The sequence below is a fragment of the Ammodytes marinus genome (genome assembly GCF_949987685.1).
Source record: "Ammodytes marinus genome assembly, chromosome: 18".
Taxonomy (NCBI): domain Eukaryota; kingdom Metazoa; phylum Chordata; class Actinopteri; order Uranoscopiformes; family Ammodytidae; genus Ammodytes; species Ammodytes marinus.
Window position 1 is genome coordinate 24,734,865 of NC_137222.1, and position 19,778 is coordinate 24,754,642.

Consider the following 19,778-nt stretch of genomic DNA (forward strand, 5'->3'; position numbering starts at 1 on the left):
TCTGTACAAATGAAATGAAGTACGATGGTCTGGTTGGACCAGGCTAGTTCACAGCAGCACGGCCCACAGTTTTGTTGACAACCATATTCTAGCCGTAAGTTCGGTTTCCAAGTGCCTCAAAATAATTTTTTATTGATTTATTAGGAATATAATGAAACAATACTAAGATTTACATGGATAGCAAATATGTTTTGTTAACTAACAGCAGGTTATTCAAATGTAAATAAATCCACCTCATCTGAAACTGCATTATGCACCTTTAAGTTAAAAAATTCCGACTGTTTTCCTAAAACAAGTGTAGTGTACGGCAGTTCCTCACCACATCGTTTGGCAGGCTTTGGAGGTCATCGTAGGGGGTTTCCAGGGTGTTAGTGTCCACATTCAGGAGCACCACATCATCCAGAGCCATCCCTCGAACCTTCTACAAGCAACACAGAGAGAATACCAACACAGTCAACTAGAGGCAGGAGGAAACCAGAGCATTTCAAAGCTGGGCAGAAGAGTTCACTGCATTCTTTGTTTTTGAAATCTTAAATGAGCTGGTTTTCAGCTGTAGACACTTACCTCCATCAGGCTGGAATGGACTCCGATGAGGTAGGGCATTGGGGCACTGAAAAAAAGAGACATTTATAGTTACAAAGTTTAAGATAATAGCTGGGTTAATGAATTTAAACAAATCAGTTGTCGGCGGCCTAAGTATTACAAGCTTTGCCCCGGTCGGAGTATGTTATAGCATAGATTTCTTCTTCAAATGCCCCCAAGTCCTAACTACCATACTGGCCCAAGTATAAAAGTATGATGGAAAATCCAGATAAGTCCTAAAAAAAATGTATTATTACATCAAATATGTTTCAGTACTTCTCAACGGTTTATAACACAATTCATCAATGGATTATTAATGAATTGGATAAGTGGTATTAAATGGATGGATAAACCAATGAGCAATGGTTCATTCATTTGAGTTTGACTAGAAACTGACACCATTCTTGAGCTGATGAGCTTCCTAGATGCTGTAGCTAGGGTAAGTGCTGCTAGCAGTGGAAGTCTGATGGAGTTTTTTTTCTCCATATAATCCAACAACAGGTGCATTTTTTCTTTTTTTTCTCTCTATTTAAAATAGTCAGTAATAGAAAAAATAAAACAGCTTCCTCTTAAGTTAACAGTTTATAAAAAACATCTGGCTAAGAATCAGGCACAGAAGGTATAAATAAGACTTGATCTAAACATTTCAAGTTAAAGGCACTACGAGTAAGATGGCACGTTGGCGTCCCCTTTGGACAAAAGCGGTAGTATTTTTACGACGCCCGCTGTCGCAAATGCTCGTGCCAGGCGCGTGAGCGTGGACTGAGAAGGGCGCAATATAGTGCATGTTCGTGTGTTGAAAGTGTGAGGACTCTTTTCGGCTCCGTGAGAGTGGTTTTGACACTGCATCAACTAATGCCAGTCAGTAGGCTACACACACCTGCTTGCAATGAGTTGATTCAGCAGCGTCACCTAACTACTCTCTCTCTCACGGAGCTGTGTCCTCACAGAAAGCGAATGAATGAGAGACGGCAGTTAGTAGACTATGGATCACGATGAGGTAATGTGTTTGTGTTGTTGATGTAAATAATGACTATTTCAGATAATGGTTATCTGATGATGGTGAAGCAAAGCAAACTTTGTGTTAGTACCAACCGCTCATTCATTTAGCAGTCTAGTTTCGCTCTCGTGAAATTGTATACACGTTGCTTGGCAACGTCCTCCCGCCCGCCTATCACTCACTCTCCCTTTTCGCTTTTCTTCATTGCATTCTCTTTTTTTTCTTTGATGGTTCAGCCCCGTTATCAGTCATTTATGACGACAAATAACTGTCTCAAACAAGGCTCCCGCTCCCCTTCCCTCACCTGGAGGGATAGGCTTCTCAAATCGCGTTGCAGCGCCACACTGAAATCTGCAACCAATACGGATATGTGACCATAGAGCCTGCACGAGCGAACCGAAAATCGGACTGGGTGTGCGACCAGACCAAAAGCAGTAATAAAAACTATATAAAAACGTCTTTCTTTGCACTGATGGTCTCGTTTGCTGTTAAAGGTAATTTATGATTATCAGAGGAAACATGAGGTTGTTTAAAAGATATTTAAATGTTACTCGTATCCGCTTTAATACCATCAATCACATTTCATACCATTTGGTCAGCACTCTCTAAACTCTACGTGATGTATAATGTTTTGGCAGATGCATTGTAATGTAACTTGCTTAACTAGCGTTAAACAAACATAAGGCATAAGCAGCACAATCCACTTCCAGAAGGTGTGGAAGGTAACCCACTTTGTTCACCATGTGAGGTTTGGGGTGTGGATGAAGGCCAGCCAACTCACCAGCAGTAGTCTAGTAGATGTTGAGGCAGGACAGGGATGTAAACATGTTGCCAGTGCATTGGATATAACATGGCTGCAGACCCGTGGATACATGCTGTTAACTGTGGTCCAAGACAAACATCAAGATACATCATCATGACACATGGCTGCTCTGTATGCAGTTATATCAACTGTTATGTCACTTTAACCCATTAAGGCCTTATGCAGCGTATGCATGTTTTTACCTTTCAGACCATCGCATCAATCAGATGTCAAAAGACACATGACCCATAAAATGCAATGTGATTCGCTAAAATACAAGTGTACTGCAAATAAAGTTGACGGCCGACCATAGCAGGGGGAGCGACAAATAGACTGAACACAGAATTATTGTCAATGAAACCTATAGGGCAAAATATAAGATAATTCACAGTTAAAGAAAAGGGTTAAAGGTTTCAAATGTTTTTTTTATTAAATGTCTTCATCTGCTACAGAGGCTAAGAAATGTAATAATTTGTCATGTTTCTGTTGATTTTTTTTATCTTCATGAATTAAAGGGCAGAGCTACAGTAGTGCTTTACAGTGAAGGCCAAGGGTTTAAGCTTTTTAATTGTGTTTTATTTCATGTGTCTATCTGCTACAGAGGCTGAGAAAAAATTATTCAGTAAATGTTGACATTCTGTGCATTTTTTTTTAAACTCACGTTTTAGAGGTTTTTTTTAAGGCGGCCTTAGGCCTAAATGGGTTAAAGTACAATTCAGGATTAAAATAATGAACTAGCAGGCTACAAATGAGGTGGCTAGAAATACAATGGGCAGTTATTGGGTCAATAAAAATTTTCATATATTCTTTCACACCATTACACAGTCATGGTGCCACTTTGATATTATGTCAGCAGTACTGTTCAGTTTAGGTAACTTTGAGGTGTACACATTGACGTTATTACGTTTTCAGTAACAAGCAAGTGTTCCCAATCAGTCATGTTGTGTACATTGACGTGTGCTTCTTTCAATAACTGACATAACTGTAAGAAAACCAGAGACTTTCTTTACAGCAGTCTCTCTAACATTTATTGCAGTGACATTATTAATTAGTTCCATAGATATACCTTACTATACTTATATATAAATATAATTATTATTTATAATGATTAATTTTTTCTTAATGACAATGTACCTGTATTTGAGTGCCTGAACAGTAAAACAGCATAGCCAATAAGGCACTGTAATACCCACATTTGACAAAATAATGAAAGATTTGTGTATATGCTTTGATTACTTTGTGCTATCATGACAAATAGAAGTACTCTCTGGGAATGGTATCATGATATCCAACTAGGTGGCCATACATTGACTTTACAATCAAACGTCATCTTAAAAGGAACATTTATTTTTTTTAGAAAGGTCCCGGGGTAAAGGCTGTTTTAGATTCTAACATAACTGATCATTACTGAACAAAAAAGTGCAGAGAGAAGAGAAAGAAAGAGGAAGTGGACTCTACTTACAGTGCTTAGTTTGCTACAGCAGATGAGGATACGACGTTCATAAAGCATACTAGCGTACAGGTGAAGCATGTTATTGACATCTACGGCTACAAAGTACTCTGTTAGGTTTCTCTGTAAGGGTCAAACACAACAAGAGAAAAAAACAAAAGAGTTAGTTGTATGGTAAAGACCAGCTGACCAGTATAGAAATAATGCTTAGAGTCATAAAACTCAATTTTGCACAGAAATGAACTATAAAACTATTTAAAACGCTTAACGGTAATGCATTGCTTTTAAATCTGGGCTAATGAAGACAGTTATAATAGTAAATGGTAAATGGACTCCACTTATATAGCGCTTTTCCCTGTTTTTTCACAGACTCAAAGCACTTTACATTGTTTTTTTACAAATTCACCCAATCGAACACACATTCATACATCGATAGCTGCAGCTACCACGCAGGGTGCAAGCTTACTATCGGGAGCAATTCGGGGTTCAATTTCTTGCCAAAGGACAGTTCAACATGTGGTTGGGAGGCGGGGAATCGCGCCTGAACACTGGTGTCAAGGGGGAGAACCATTGGATCACAGCGGAAAGGATCAGCGATTGTTTTGCAAACATTTGTATATCACTTAGCAAACAAACATTTTTGTTCTTTAGCTTTGTCATTTTACTACTATTTCATTGAGATTCTTACAGTTTAATGCACCGAAAAACTCCTTGTGGTGTTCTCCTCATAAGTTAATAACTGTTCTGGTTTGCTTATTAGACTGTGTACACACACACACTTCTCACTGATTATGTCCCTTGGAAACACGTTTACCGTTTCTAACTTTCCCCGACCTGTAACTAAATGTAAGAGAGTTTTTAGAGGATTGACTGGCATGTCTTTCAGAAGGAGGCAAATGACACGACTCACATTCTCCGGTATGCTGGGGAGTTCCCCTGTGTCAGGCACAGTGAAGAAGGAATGCTGCAGAAAACAAGAGCATCAGTCAGAGCTTGAATCCTTCAGTGTGCTAATACAGCAATACAAAAACAATGCTTAGGGATTGAACAACCACCCTGTGATGCATACTAACAGTTTGTGCAGCAGAAGCTTACTGTATACTTGAAAAGTAACCATGTCTACCTTTGTGAAGATTCTTATATTTACAGGGGTGATTAAGCTCTCACCCTGCGTTCCAAATCTCATACTCTTTGTTTTTTCTATTCTACATGCTACAGCTGATCATAAAACTAATCTAGTTAGCATGCAGTAGGCATACAATTGGGACGAACTTTACTTATTTATTTCATCATAACATGGCGCCTTGATCTTGCCTCTTGCTTATATAGCGGTGTCTCGCTGGTCGTTTTCATTACGGAGGCTCCGTCGATGTGACGTCACTTCCGGTGCTCACTGGATTGTGGGTCAGAATCGCCCAAATAGCATGCTGTTTTCAACACTAAAAATCTCAATTGGATTTAGTAGGACACATCTAAGTAATCTTTCAGCATGCTAATCTGACCACAGATATAGGGAAATCCTATATCTTTTTTCTACCGTACTAAATAGCAGAAAGTATGGAGATCGGAACGCGGGGTCAGTGTCATGTTTTCTTTGGTAGTGTTTTTTCAGTTCTAACATGACTCAGTGACTCACCACACCCAGATGAACAGGGACTCCAGGCTCAGGGATAGGGAGCGTATGTAGGGACACCAGCAGCTCCTGCCAATGGCATTCCTGAAACAATTACACCATTCAAACGTAATGCAAAAGTCATTAAGAGGTTGTCACAATCTAGATTGTAAATCACAAATTTGATCGAAAATTAAGTCACGATCAAGACTATCAAAATGAAAAGGTGGAATGGATGATTTAGCCCGCCCCCTGAGGCACGTTCAAACACACACAGCATGTTGTAGTACTGGCCCAGACATACTCCTAGTATCACGTCCGGTCATGTGGACTGGGAAAGCGGCTTCACCCATACAGAAAACGAAAGGTCTGCTCCAGTCTTGCGGATACTATCAAAATACTCAAGAAATGTAAATGAAAATAATCAAAATATGAGCCCACTCAGATGTATTTAAAAAAAGAAAGGGTTTCTCTTGTAATATTTGATATAAGCCTTCAACGTAGTCTCATTCATGAACGAAGCGTGCGCATACAAACTAAAATGTAACACTTCAATAGATACATCTAAAAATGCTCGACATATAAACTCACTTATTTTAGTGTTATGGATACATCTTTTTAAACTAGCAATCTCTTTCTGTTTAGTAGTTTCATAGTTCTGGAATATCATTATCCAAGTGTTAAAAAATTGGCCCTAGAAATTCTGACTTAATCAAAACATTGATTTTTTTTTATAAAACCCAATGTCTAGTTTAGTTTAGTTAGTTTAGTTGTTATTTGTGCAGATAAACAAGATTAAAATGGCAAAAAGATGCACAGACATACATACTGTAAATGCACGGGTGGGACCAAAGAAACCCCGAAGGGCTTATAAAGGATGCCCACCTAACATTAAAATACAATAAGGTAAAGTAAAGAAATAAAGTAAAAAAGTCCCCATTGCACGGTCCATGGCTCACCTGGCCTTTGATGGTGTAATCTGCCAGGATATTGAGGAGTTTATAGAAGACTTCAAACCATGGCAGGTAGCTGAGAGGACAAAGAACATTTTTACAGGATTATTTCATATGATGTTTTCAAAGTTGTGTGCCGGAGAGGCAGTTTCAAAAACTGATGAAATATTTAAGGACAGAACCGTAACTAGCACATAGCAATTAATACTGTTTAACTGTTTAATTAAACCTCCTTGCATCAATGTAAATAACCTTTAAATGTGCACTATGTCCTGTTGGGTGTGTCAGAGAAGTGAAAATATTCTCAGGCATATCATCATAACTAAATAAACAAACAAATTGGATCCCTGGAACACTGTATGAAGTTAAAACACTTCCTGTACTATTTAACTGTTGTTGTTTACAGCAGCAGGGCCCACAGTTTTGTTTACAAACATATTCTAGTCTTAAATTTGGTTCCGGGTGTTTCAAAATAGATTGGTTTTTATATAGGGGAGAGTGGGGTGAGTTGTTCCGGTGGGGAGGTTTTGCCACCCTTTGTTTCTAGAAAACCATAGAAGAAATTGGAGATGTGACCACATATTTAAGAAGAGCCATCCATTTGACTCATCCTGTAAAGAAGGGAGAAACATGGCATAAGATAAACGCAGATTTAAGCTCAAAAAACTGTTGTTTGCCTTTCAAAGTAAAATTTCCATGATCAAGGTTTTTTGATTATTGTGTCTGAACAATTATAGACACGTTTGAAAACATTTGACACATGTTTTAGTGCTTTAGTATGCTACACTTTGTGTCTATATAGTTAGCACGATGTCAGCCCTAAACTGCTGCATCATGCTTATTATCCAAAATTCTGGGGTTGGGGTGATTTGTGCCAGAGGGCCTGGGGTGAGTTATAAGTAAGTAAGTAAGTAAAATGTACAGTATTTATAAAAGCACATTTTGCACTGTCCTAAGTGCTGAACATAGTGCATTCAGTAGGTAAAAATGAAGGTAAAATAACAAAAACTAAAATAAAAGACATAAAGCCCAGACATCCACATATAAACAAAGATAGTAGTGCAGAGGTCTTACCTCTGCACTACTATCTAATGGTTAATGGTTAATACTAGTTAATGGGCAGGAAAAACCAGGGTGAGCCTTGATTTAAAGGCAGAAATGGAGGGGGAATCGCATATGCCAGGTGGCAGTTGGTTCTACAAGGGCGGAGCAGCTAGTGCAAAGTAAACTTCTGAGAGTTGTGCCATTGGCATGGCTGTATACGCTGGTCACCAAAAGAAAGTGATTGTCTACAGTAGCTCAGAAGAGAGTGACATCTCTATTCCACTTAACGACACCACTGATCAGAGTTCAGATGGCCAGAAAGATGATGATGGTGACTTTGTCATTGTGAGCTTTGCAGGTAAAACCATTAGATCTGCTAGGCCTTGTTTAAGAAAATTGTTCAATCTTTGTAAAATATTTACTTTATTTACTTTAAATAAACCTTGAATAAGTAATTGTCTAATGGATTTGTCTTGCATTACAGTTTATGAGATATATATCAATGGCACAATTTACCCCATGGTATTCTCTGGCACAACTTTCACCACACCGGGGGCAAGTTGTGCCACAACTTTTTTTCCGAAAGCTTTATTTCTTGAGCAGTTTATTTCAGATCCAAAGTTATTGTTGCCGGGGATGCACAACACCCTGAAATATATGTACATATTTGAGTTGGAGACTTTACTATCAAGGCCTCACTTTAAAGTCACTTTGAGTAAAAAGTGGCACATCTCACCCCACTCTTCCCTATAATGATACAATTATTCAAAACTAAGAATTACAAGTACAGTTGATATGTTCTGTAACTTTTAATTTTGCCAAACTTTACATGGATGCCATGATTATGTCACATCTAACATACTGTATGACAAGCTGGGGGCAAACTAACAGTTAGTCACTGAAGCCATTAGCAACTCTTTACAAGAGAACACTCAAAGTGTTGGACCAGAAGCCTTACAGTTCACATCATTGTACTATATTAAATAACCGTAAATTGCTGAGCTGGGAAGATGTAATAAAATATAAAAACATCTGCCTGGTTTTAAAAATGTTGCATAACACCGCTCCTCCTCCTTTAAAGTAATTCACAATCCAACGTAACAGCAGCAATCAGATCACCAGAAGCACCACACGGGGTGACCTTCTAATCCCATTTAGAAAAAGCACATTTGGTCAACAATCATTTTCTGTTAAAGCAATATGAAATTGGAATTCACTGCCTACCACTATCAATGATATACATACATATTCCACCATTACAGTACACCTTAAAACATGGCTGTCCGACAACTATAACTGCACACATTAATTTCTGTCAGACGTGATGTGTGTATTTGATGTGACATAGTCTTAGTCATTGTTGCTGCCGCTCCATCTCTGCTACCTGCCTGCATGTCCTGCCCTATGTGCTTTCAATGTGATCTTTGTGGCCTATTTCCCTTGTCTCCTGTGTGTTGTGTTGTTGTTGCATGAACTGCCTTGATATCTTTGCCATCATCTGTGCTTGCCTGTTTGTTCTTGCTCCAACTGTGTGCAATATGTTTGTTTGTCTTTTTCCCCTTTTTGCTCAGGCCTGCTGTAATTATACAGTAGATGTAATGTATTTTTTTAACTGTTATGTATTGTAGGTTGCCTACTGACAACTGGCCGGGGACTACAGATGGAAATTAGCCAAATAGGCTAAAGCTGCTCCTTCTCAAAGGGGACTGTCCACAAAACTATAAACAAAAAAAACAAAGACAAAACAAACTAACTGCAGGCGCTGTGAGTGTAAACAAAAAGCTGTTGGCTAGATCGCACAAAAAGTCCAAATTTATTTATACTTTTTTCTTCTTCTATTTGGCTCTTTAGACAGAATGGTTTAAAAGCTTTTAATTTCACATATTTGCTTCTGTAAAACACTAATCTATGGATAGCACCTAACCTACCTACTGAAATACTGAGAGAGGCTAGTGGCACTGGCTGCATACACAACTGCAGACACACACACACACACACACACACACACACACACACACACACACACACACACACACACACACACACACACACACACACACACACACACACACACACTCACCTCAGAATGCAGAAGCAGGTGTGGGCACCGGAGGAGAGGCGACAGAAGCCAAACCTCTGTTTGCTCTCAATGTCAGTCAACACAAAGGTAAAGTTCTGGCCCACCTGGTTGACTGTCAGGCTGGAGGGAGAGGGAGAGGGAGAGGGTGAGGGAGAGGGAGGGAGAGAGAGAGAGGGAGCGAGAGAGAGAGAGAGGGAGAGGGAGAGGGAGAGGGACGGGGAGAGGGAGAGGGAGAGGGAGAGGGAGTGGGAGAGGAAGAGGGAGAGGGAGAGGAAGAGGGAGAGGGAGGGAGAGAGAGAGGGAGGGAGAGGGAGAGATAGACAGGGAGAGGGGGAGAGGGAGAGTAAGAGAGGGCAAGAGAGAGAGAGGGGAAGAGAGGGAGAGAGGGAGAGAGAGGGAGGGAGACAGGGAGAGATAGACAGGGAGAGGGGAAGAGGGAGAGTAAGAGAGACAGGGAGACAGGGAGAGAAAGACAGTGAGAGGGGGAGAGTAAGAGAGGGAGAGAGAGGGGAAGAGAGAGGGAGACAGGGAGAGGGCAAGAGAGAGAGGGAAAGAGAGAGAGGGAGAGAGAAAGAGAGAGGATTCAGTCCTGCAAACTACCATGCTCTGTAGCTCTAGGACGGGGGTCACTAACAGGCGGACCGCGGTCCGGGTCCGGACCCAGACGCCGTCCTATACGGACCCGGACCTGTAGTCAATCAATTGTTTAAGTATTTAAAATTTTGACGGGGCGCTTCTATTTTGACCGGCGCAGCTTTTCTAGACTTTACGGTACTGGTTTAGCGAATCAGGAAATGCTTTCGAGTTAAGCCATCCTGCCTCCTGCTACTCAGGCAGCCAATCGAATCTGTGCATTCCCGGCTCAGGCTGGCTCACAGACAGAGACAGTGAGCTATCATGCGAGAGATGACAGAGAGAAGTGCAAGAATTACGAGAATTTCAGCGAAATAAGTCAGATTAGAGTGAGAAAGACAGCGGGAGGAGAGTGAGAGACAGCTTTCTCTCTCGCTCGCCCGCTCGCTCACCGGCTCCGTGTGTCGCGAGCGAGTTAACGAGCGATCAACAGCTGAGTTTTTTCCTATTATTTACTATCTATGGTTTTTTCCCCTTTTGTAAGACTGGTGAAAACCGGTCAAGGTGCAATCATGTGGACTCTCTATTACCCTGATGTAGACCTATGTGTGAATGACACAGACATAAGATTGACATAATCACCAATCGCCAGCAGCACTGCATCTACTGCCCACAACAGCAACAGGAAAAACATTATTTAAAAATTCAATTATCTACATTTTAAGTTTTACATATTCTTAGTAATGGCAGAATTTATAAATACAGGTTAATTTTTTAGCAAGATATTTGGCAGTAGCCCCCACTAACATTAGCGAAAGCTAGTGGTCATCCGTCCCTCAGTCCAGTTATCTGGCTGCTAGCAAGTTATGTTTTGTTAATTTTTCTATTCATCTTAACTATATTAAATGTTGACCTTTTCTTTTATTATTTGCACCAGAATGCTCCGATTACATTCTAAAAACACAAAAAAAAATTACTGGGGGGGAAACCCCCAGACCCCCCTACAGGGGTTTAGTTTCTGACATGTCACTTTTTCAGAGCTTTTCAAAATTGCAAAATAAAAATCCAGTATTAGACAAAGTGGGAGATTACTATGTTAAACAAACATAGTAGGTATAGTGAAGTTTAGAAATGATACATTGAAAATATTTCTCAAAATTATTTAATTTTTCAAAAATGAATTATATATTTTATCTTTATTTTAAGATTATTATTATATTTATTTTCACAATTTTATTTTTAAATGCAGCCCTTCTCTATGAAGAGATTAGTTTCAGTTGAGTCACTTAAATAATACATATATCTTCAGTATTATATATCTATAATTATTTAAAAGTGAGAATAAATATTGTTGAAATGTTTTTGAATTGTTCTTTCTATATTGATCTGACAGTCAGTTGTTAATTACATGCAGACGTTGATACAACTACTAGGCTACTTCACTATATATCACACTGAATCATAACGCAAGTTAGACATTATGATGTTCCGGACCTTTGCTTGAGGACATTTTCTCTAACTGGACCTATTTGAATTTTAGTTGAATACCCCTGCTCTAGGACATCAACACACTTTATTGCCTCTGTAATAAACTCATTAAAATGTGCAAAAATCCCTTTGTAGGGTTTTTAAACATTAATATGGATCCCCGGTGTGACTAGAGACTCCTAAAGTATGAGAAAAAAACAACCCTCTCTTTTTCTCCTCCTCCACCTTTCTGAAAACATGTGTTAAAAAAAACCCATAAGGGAAGAGGCCACGCCCCCTCATTACCAACCTAATTTAGCACTACCTCAACCTGTGATAAACCACCCCGCCCAGATCCCCCTGAATCTAATCTACAGTTAGATTAAGGGCCAATCAGAGCAGACTGGGATTTTTTGGAAGGCGAGGCCTAAAGAGACAGGCTCTAAAACGGAGCGTTTTAGACAGAGGCTGAGGAGAATCAAACAATGGCACTGTAAGAAATATAGAGTTTTTTTTTACACTCCACCATGAAAACAGTTTCAAGTAGAAACCCACATTACAACTTTGAGGAAGTATAAGGAGTAATGAAAAGCAGAAATACTAAAGCAGCAGGGTGATTTAGGATGTGTCTTTTACTCTGCTGTCAAAAAGAAGATTGGAGTGTGTGTGTGTATGTGTGTGTGTGTGTGTGTGTGTGTGTGTGTGTGTGTGTGTGTGTGTGTGTGTGTGTGTGTGTGTGTATCTCCTTACCTGTCCATGCTGAAGGGGAAGCAGAACTTGGGCACAGTTTTTAGAGTTTCCTGTGGGAAATACATAAAGGATAATGAAGTACAGTAGCATACAGTAGCATACTGTAGTTACAATATTGCATTACATGAGAGTGTTTGGGTGCTGATGGGAAAGACTTCATGTGGTGTACATGACATGCCGTGAATAAGAGGGGAACAGAATACATGAACTATACAACCAAAGTTTTCCATCTCTGCTGTGAACAAACACAGTACACAACACTGGTACATGCTATTGAGTGACACCTGTGTACAACATATGAGAGCATGAACAAAAAAAAAGAACTACCAGTTACAGATGTATGGAAAAGAAAGCAATGAATGGACATAGGGAGGGGGAAACAGAAAATAATCTAGTATGCATTGTTCATTTCAAACCTGGTCAGTGTAATCTGCTGGGTACTGCCTTCGCACCTCCGCCCCTGTTACAAATAGACAGACATTAGATGACTCATAGAGAGCACACTCATTTTGACTTGAGACACGGTGAGTCAAAATTCACAAATTCAGAAAGGTTTAGGAGAATTTCTAGCCAGTGTTTCAGTGTTTCAGTGTGTGATGTTCAGTATAATCCCAGAGCTAATTTGTATTAGAAATTACAAGATCATTTTTGGTCTGATCTTTTTTTTTATTTTTATATTCAGCTGATCATGTCATGTCATTCTAACAATCTCCCAGTGTAACTTTGAATCAGGGTAATTCAAGTCAAATAAAATAAAATAGAAATATTATGGATAGAACAAAATAGAGATTCTTAGCCAAAACCAACTATTCCTATGGTTAGTTCTGATGCTTATCTTTTTCAAACACCATGTTTATTTTCCTGCTGTGCGGTTTGTCCATTAAATAAAAAATAAATGTATTTTGCCAGTAGGCTTTATGCAACTAGGTAAATATTTAAAAATAGTTGTTTCAGGATAGTTTACAGAAATGTGAAGAATGTAAGATATCACCTCCTCCACAACAAAATGGATTTCACTCCTTGTGTTTTGAGAGAAAACGTATATTTGCCAAGAATAAATAACATCTCACATGTGAAAATATCCTCTATATTACACATCTGTGCATCATTTGTTATCAATGAAAGCCAATACTTTTTCTGTGAAGCAGACTGAAACAAAATGGCGTCATGTCCAAAAAAACATTTCACATTTAAAAACAGAGAAGTCACATTTTCTTAAAAAGGACTTCATCAGCACTGAAGAGGAAAGGATGAGTCACAAGACTCCAACAGGAGGAACTTCTGAGAAATACAGCCGACAAGCTCTCCTCGGTATCCAGGAAGTCATCTACATACTGCAAAGTGACACACGCGTCAGAGGGACCACACACAGCAAACAGCATTTATCATGGAAGGGATAATGTATAGCCTATGGGTCAGTCCTAATCTCTCAAGAGTGACCGGTTCACTTTATATAATCCCGTTAATTTCATGGCTACTAATTGAATTTGTTCATTCATTCATTGCAGCAATAAAGTTTGGTTTTATTGATTTAGAAATGCTTTAATTGCTTTCCATACAATGAATGGTCCACTACGGTTGGAACTTCCTCCATAGCAACTGTAACTATGTAACTCTGTGGCCAAATTTGACTCACCTCGTCTTGACTGGATTCTTTTCGACATTATCAATGTCTCTAAAGTTCCCTGTTCTCCACATACGCTCAAAGTCATGTTGAAAAAGTATTAAATTAAAAAAGAAAATGTAAGGAATAGGGGAGAACGGGGTTGGTAGGCCCACTTTTTACTCTAGTGTGAATTGCTCATCACCGAAACATCTTTCAATAATCATTCCTACATTCAATTAATTAATCATTAAATATTGATTCATTGAAGTGTTAAACTCCCCCGCCAGCCTTCAGAGACTTACCAGAGCTGGGTGTGCCTGGGTGAGTGACCTCCAGATACACCTCAAAAGTGGACTCAGGGCTCTCCCTGAAACAGAGGAGGGTGAAAACAGGTCTTAACAAGCCAGCAGTCCAAAGGTGGTTTTGATTCAACAACATCTGATTGGCACCATGTTGCTCCTTAACTTTTAGTAGCTAAAGTGGATCAGTAATGTTTCATGTCACATGTAGTTTCACTGTATATATGCATGCCACTTAGTAGAATGGTTTATTTCTGAATGGAGCAACCAGCTGCATTAGTTCTGTATTAACAAAATAACAATTCTTGTGTTTATTTTAGGTATTTCTACTGTACTACAGTGACTTTGGTGAGTGGCCTGTCGCTGTCCTTTCAGCACCACAGCTTTGCTTAGCGGCTGCTAACAGGACAGACACTGACGGGGAGCAGATATACAGCAGGGTGCAGTGAAGCAGATGAAGCTGCTGATTTGACTTTGAATAAAATAGCGTCTAGTTTGTAGTGGGTCATATAACATTGACGAACAATAAGGAATGGAGCTTGAATTTAATATAATACAATGGTTAAAGAATATAATTACAGCACAACACGTTATTTTTCTTTATATTCTTATTCATTACATTTAGTTTGTTTGTAAAAAGTCAAATTTTAAGTTATCTAGTGTAAAAAGAAAATCTGAAAAAAAACTGCTTTCAAATCCCACTATGTACAATTAATACAGAATGTAAACCGCTCTTGAGGCTGTTAAAAACCTTGAGGTATGCACAAACAACAGCAAGGACATGACCTGGCTGTCCTCAGTGGGAGCTAGCGCCCGCCTCGTTGGCCTCGGTCGGTCTAGGGTTGCACACTTGACTTAAGAAATAGTTAGTGACGTGGCTCGCTGCATTGTAAAGTGACACCTCAGCAGGTTCAACCCACAGTCATCCAAGCATTTTGCATTTTGATGTTTGAAAAGAAGACACTGGTTGTTTGACCAACATGTTAATGATCAACATGTTCCACACAAGGCTGCTGACATGCTCATTCACAAAACATGCCATGGGCTGCACACTGTAGGAATGATGACTATGGCTTTCTTATTGTCTAGTTTTACAGTTCCTCTCGAGCTGGATTAATAATCTATTAGACTGTATTGTATTCAGTATCATTGTGATGGTACATTTCCCCACAAGAAGAATATCTCATTAACTCAGGTCCCTTAAATGCAGCATCAAAAACAAGGGACTATAAATGGCTACGTTCACCAAACATTAAAGACATACACGTCCATACAACAAAACAACATACACATTGAGAATAGTGACATTAGGCTACGGGAAAGCGCAAATATTTCTGTACTTTTGCCCTGAAAAGCAGCATCCGGTTGAGGCAGAAAATCTGACACAGTTTCCATGCATGGACATATAGAGGTTCCCATGTTTACACTAGCTGGACTAGCAGAGACATTATCTGTGCTAGTCATCTCTGTGTTAGCCTGGCGGTCATCCACCCTGACATGTTTTCATCAGCGTGTCAATGAATACAGCTCAAACACGAATAGACATGTATAATATTCTTGTTTTTCTGCTTCAGTAAGTTAGGTAGCACCCGTGTTTTTAGCCTGTGTCGCAACAAGTCAGGGCCTCGCACTGTATACTGTCTCTTTCCCAATGACTCACTGTAACAAAGCTAACATAGCAGCAGGCTGTTAACAGCACCAGTGAAAGCAGAGGACGAACATTCTTACTTGATTCGGGACCCCATCGTTATTTGTCAGCCCGCCGTTGCTGTCGGCAACGGGTTACAGTACGCAGACGCGACTGTCCGGAGGTGTTTTTCGGATGCTAACCTGTCACACAGACCCAAACAGCGCCATGGTCTGTCTACACCACACGCGCAGGTCACGCTCTGCCTCGCGCTAAACTCTGGGATTTGTAGTTCTTTAAAAGAAGACTAGCCGTCACTAAAAGGCAGCAATTTAGTCCTAAACACTACAGCTTCCATAATTCATGGCGTAGATGACGATTGGGTCTCGTGTTCAAATAAATAGGTCAATTCGGTTTATTATAGGTGACTTTCCGTTATAATTTACTTGTGGTTTATTCAGCCTACTTGTAGCCTACACAAATACTGAGGAATGTAGACTATAGATTTTGAGATATCTTAAGGCTGATAAGATTAAACTGGTTCGGTTAGAATTGTGTCCTTGTGGTTATGCCATTTGATCATAAGGATATACAGTAGCCTATTTGATTGATTTGAGTCTTGTTTTTTTTATTTAGGCTAAATGTAATAAAATAAAATATCTGTAGGCTATGGAAGTAATCTCGCACAGCCAGACCAAAACTACTGCTAGTATGGAAGCAAAGAAAACCGGTTCCCTAATATACAACGTTGATGATGATTAAATATAGGCCTATCCTATGCTGTATTTAAAAAAAAGTATATAGTCTACTCCAGGCTATATAGCCTTATATAATATTGTTATATATTTTTTTAGAATATGACAGCCTACTGAAGCTGAGACCTAAATGTATAGGTTGGTGAAGTCACTGATAATAATACTGGAAGAGTATTTCCACTCTTGATTTCCACTAAAGCTGATGTTACACTTCCCCCAAAAGGGCAAGGACAGAATCTTTGTGTCCTTCAGCCTTGCATCGTAGACACAACTAAATATATTGGCCCTACTTTAAAGGAATAGTTCAACATTTTGAATTGTTAGCGTTTTGCCTCACTCTGTGGCTCATGAAAAGGCGACAGAAACCGTTACTGTAACTGTGTGTGCATTTTTGATATAGAAATGGTCATAGGTTGGTTGCTCATCCAGGTTAGCTTAGCTCAAACACTGGTAGTCAATGGGAGCAGGTCAACAGATAAACTTTACGACATCTCTCAATGCTTGTGTGCTTGTTGGGACTCGTTTATTTAGCCTACAACATTATGTTGCACTCTATATTTTAACACCTAATGTCATTTTAGAATCAAATAGGCCTTAATACTGGAAAGTAAATAGGAAGTGCTTGTGACCTGTAAATAGTATTTTTTTATTTATAAAATTATATTTTATCCCAATCTGCTCTGTTTGGACACGTATATGTTGTAAAAATGCAACTACCCCTTTAATGTCGGTAATCAACTGGCAAAGTTTCATGATGAAATCTTCAAGTTAAAACATTTCAATTTTACCCTTGCCTTAAATGTTGAATATAAATGAATAATTTAACTCATTTAACTGGCAAAATGGCCCTCATTTATCAAACTTGCGTGGAAACTGGTGCAGACTCGCAGATTCTGGCGCAAATACCTCCCTACGCCAGGTATCGCGTGGTAGGCCTATTTATCAAACAGTCCTATGTCGCCAATCTCTGCGTACGCCAGGCCATTATTGATAAATGCAGCAGCTGAAAACAATCTTTATTTGAATATCACGCCCCTGTATTTTCTCAGTTTAGAGGCCTCGTCCAGATGTTTTACGACATGGATATGCGCATTACGGCACAGAAGAGGAACTTCTCTGAAGTAGAAATTGACAGAATAACAGCGAAAGTAGAAAAAAAAAGAGTTTCATTAAGGAGCATTACGGCTTCAAAGAACGCCAGAAGGCAGCAGTTAGCTATAACTGCTGCAGTCAACAGCGTTGGTGATCTCCAGCTGAGGATTTTGCATTTTAGGTTTACATCAGTAGGCCTATCGCTCAAATGCTTTAAAACAGCATACAATTACAGTCCCCTCCATAAGTATCGGAACAGTGAGGCCAATTCCCTTAGTTTTGCTGTAGACTGGAAACATTTGGGTTTGACACCAAAAGATTAATATTAGACAATAGCTCAACATTTCAGCTTTCATTTCCAGGTATTCACATCTGGATCCGATACACAACTAAGAAGATATCATTATTTGTAAAGGAACACCACATTTTTAGGCGAGCAGAAGTATTGGAACAGATAGACTTTAAATAAATTAAAGTGAATAAAACTTACTATTTTGTCGCAAAACCTTTGCTTGCAATAACCGCATCAAGCCTGTGACCCATTGACATCACCAAACTTTTGCATTCTTCTTTTGTGATGCTTTTACAGGCTTTCACCGCAGCCTCATTCAGTTGCTGTTTGTGTTAGGGGGTTACTCTCTTAAGTCTCCTCTTTAGCAGGTAAAATGCATGCTCTATAGCGTTTAAGTCTGGAGATTGACTTGGCCAGTCTAAAACCTTCCACTTCTTGCCCCTGATTAACTCCTTTGTTGTGTTTTGGGTCATTATCTTGCTGCATGATGAAGGATATTCCAATCAGTTTGGATGCATCTTTCCTTAAATTGTCAGACAAAATGTTTCTGTAAACTTTTGAGTTCATTTTGTTGTTGCCATCATGTGTTACATCATCAATGAAGATTAATGAGCCCGTCCCAGAAGAAGCCATGCAAGCCCAAGCCATGACATTGCCTCCACCGTGTTTCACAGATGAGCCTGTATGTTTGGGATCATGAGTAGATCCTTTCTTTCTCCAAACTTTAGCCTTTCCATCACTTTGGTAAAGGTTCATCTTGACAACAACACAGTAACACATGATGGCAACAGCAAAATGAACTTAGAAGTCTACAGAAACATTCGGTCTGACAATTTAAAGAAAGATGCAACCAAACTGATTGGAAGATGCTCCATCATGCAGCAAGATAAGGATCCAAAAAAACTGCAAAAACAACAAAGGAGTTAATCAGGGGTAAGAAATGGAAAGTTTTAGACTGGCCAAGTCAATCTCCAGACTTAAACCCTATAGAGCATGCATTTTACCTACTAAAGAGGAGACCGAAGGGAGTAACCCCCCAAAACAAACAGCAACTGAATGAGGCTGCGGTGAAAGCCTGGAAAAGCATCACAAAAGAAGAATGCAAACGTTTTGTGATGTCAATGGGTCACAGGCTTGATGCAGTTATTGCAAGCAAAGTATTTGCGACAAAATATTACGGTTTATTCACTTTAATGTATTTAAAGTCTAGCTGTTCCAATACTTTTGCTTGCCTAAAAATGTTGTGTTCTTTTTCAAAAAATGATATCTTCTCAGTTGTGTATCAGATCCAGATGTGAATACCTGGAAATGAAAGCTGAAATGTTGAGCTATTGTCTCATATTAATCTTTTGGTGTCAAACCCAAATGTTTCCAGTCTACAGCAAAAATAAAGGAATTGGCCTCACTGTTCCGATACTTATGGAGGGGACTGTATATGTCGCAATTTCTTTACATAGGCCTAGATGAAGAAAAGGTGGTCTGACTCAAAAATCGCCACTAAAAAAAGCGTGTTGCTGCTCTGAAATGCAACACCAACTGGAGGTGCGGGCATAATATAAGTTGTGCCGTGTATTTTTTATCATAAAGAGCAACGTAGGCCTACTACTTGCATAGGCTACATATTTTATACTTTGGCTAACATTTTGAATGAATGCAGCCCCCGTCTCTTAGTGTGTGTGTGTGTGTGTGTGTGTGTGTGTGTGTGTGTGTGTGTGTGTGTGTGTGTGTGTGTGTGTGTGTGTGTGTGTGTGTGTGTGTGTGTGTGTGTGTGTGTGTGTGTCCCAGCTGCTCCAA

The 19,778-nt window shown here is 39.4% G+C and overlaps 1 protein-coding gene across 1 annotated transcript in view; it reads right to left on the reverse strand.

The window, feature by feature from the left end:
• Positions 1-16,083, reverse strand: part of dennd1a (DENN/MADD domain containing 1A) — a 31,506-nt gene extending 15,423 nt beyond the window's left edge. Inside the window, exons 1-12 of the mRNA XM_080046188.1 lie at positions 15,947-16,083; positions 14,222-14,286; positions 12,730-12,773; positions 12,314-12,363; positions 9,524-9,643; positions 6,406-6,475; positions 5,471-5,551; positions 4,745-4,798; positions 3,847-3,957; positions 2,364-2,464; positions 565-610; positions 320-421 (exon numbers count right to left, since the gene is read on the reverse strand). Coding sequence (XP_079902314.1) covers positions 320-421; positions 565-610; positions 2,364-2,464; positions 3,847-3,957; positions 4,745-4,798; positions 5,471-5,551; positions 6,406-6,475; positions 9,524-9,643; positions 12,314-12,363; positions 12,730-12,773; positions 14,222-14,286; positions 15,947-15,963 — 861 coding nt within the window. The 5' untranslated portion in view covers positions 15,964-16,083. The remainder of the gene's footprint in view (positions 1-319; positions 422-564; positions 611-2,363; positions 2,465-3,846; positions 3,958-4,744; positions 4,799-5,470; positions 5,552-6,405; positions 6,476-9,523; positions 9,644-12,313; positions 12,364-12,729; positions 12,774-14,221; positions 14,287-15,946) is intronic.
• Positions 16,084-19,778: the final 3,695 nt, after the last annotated feature.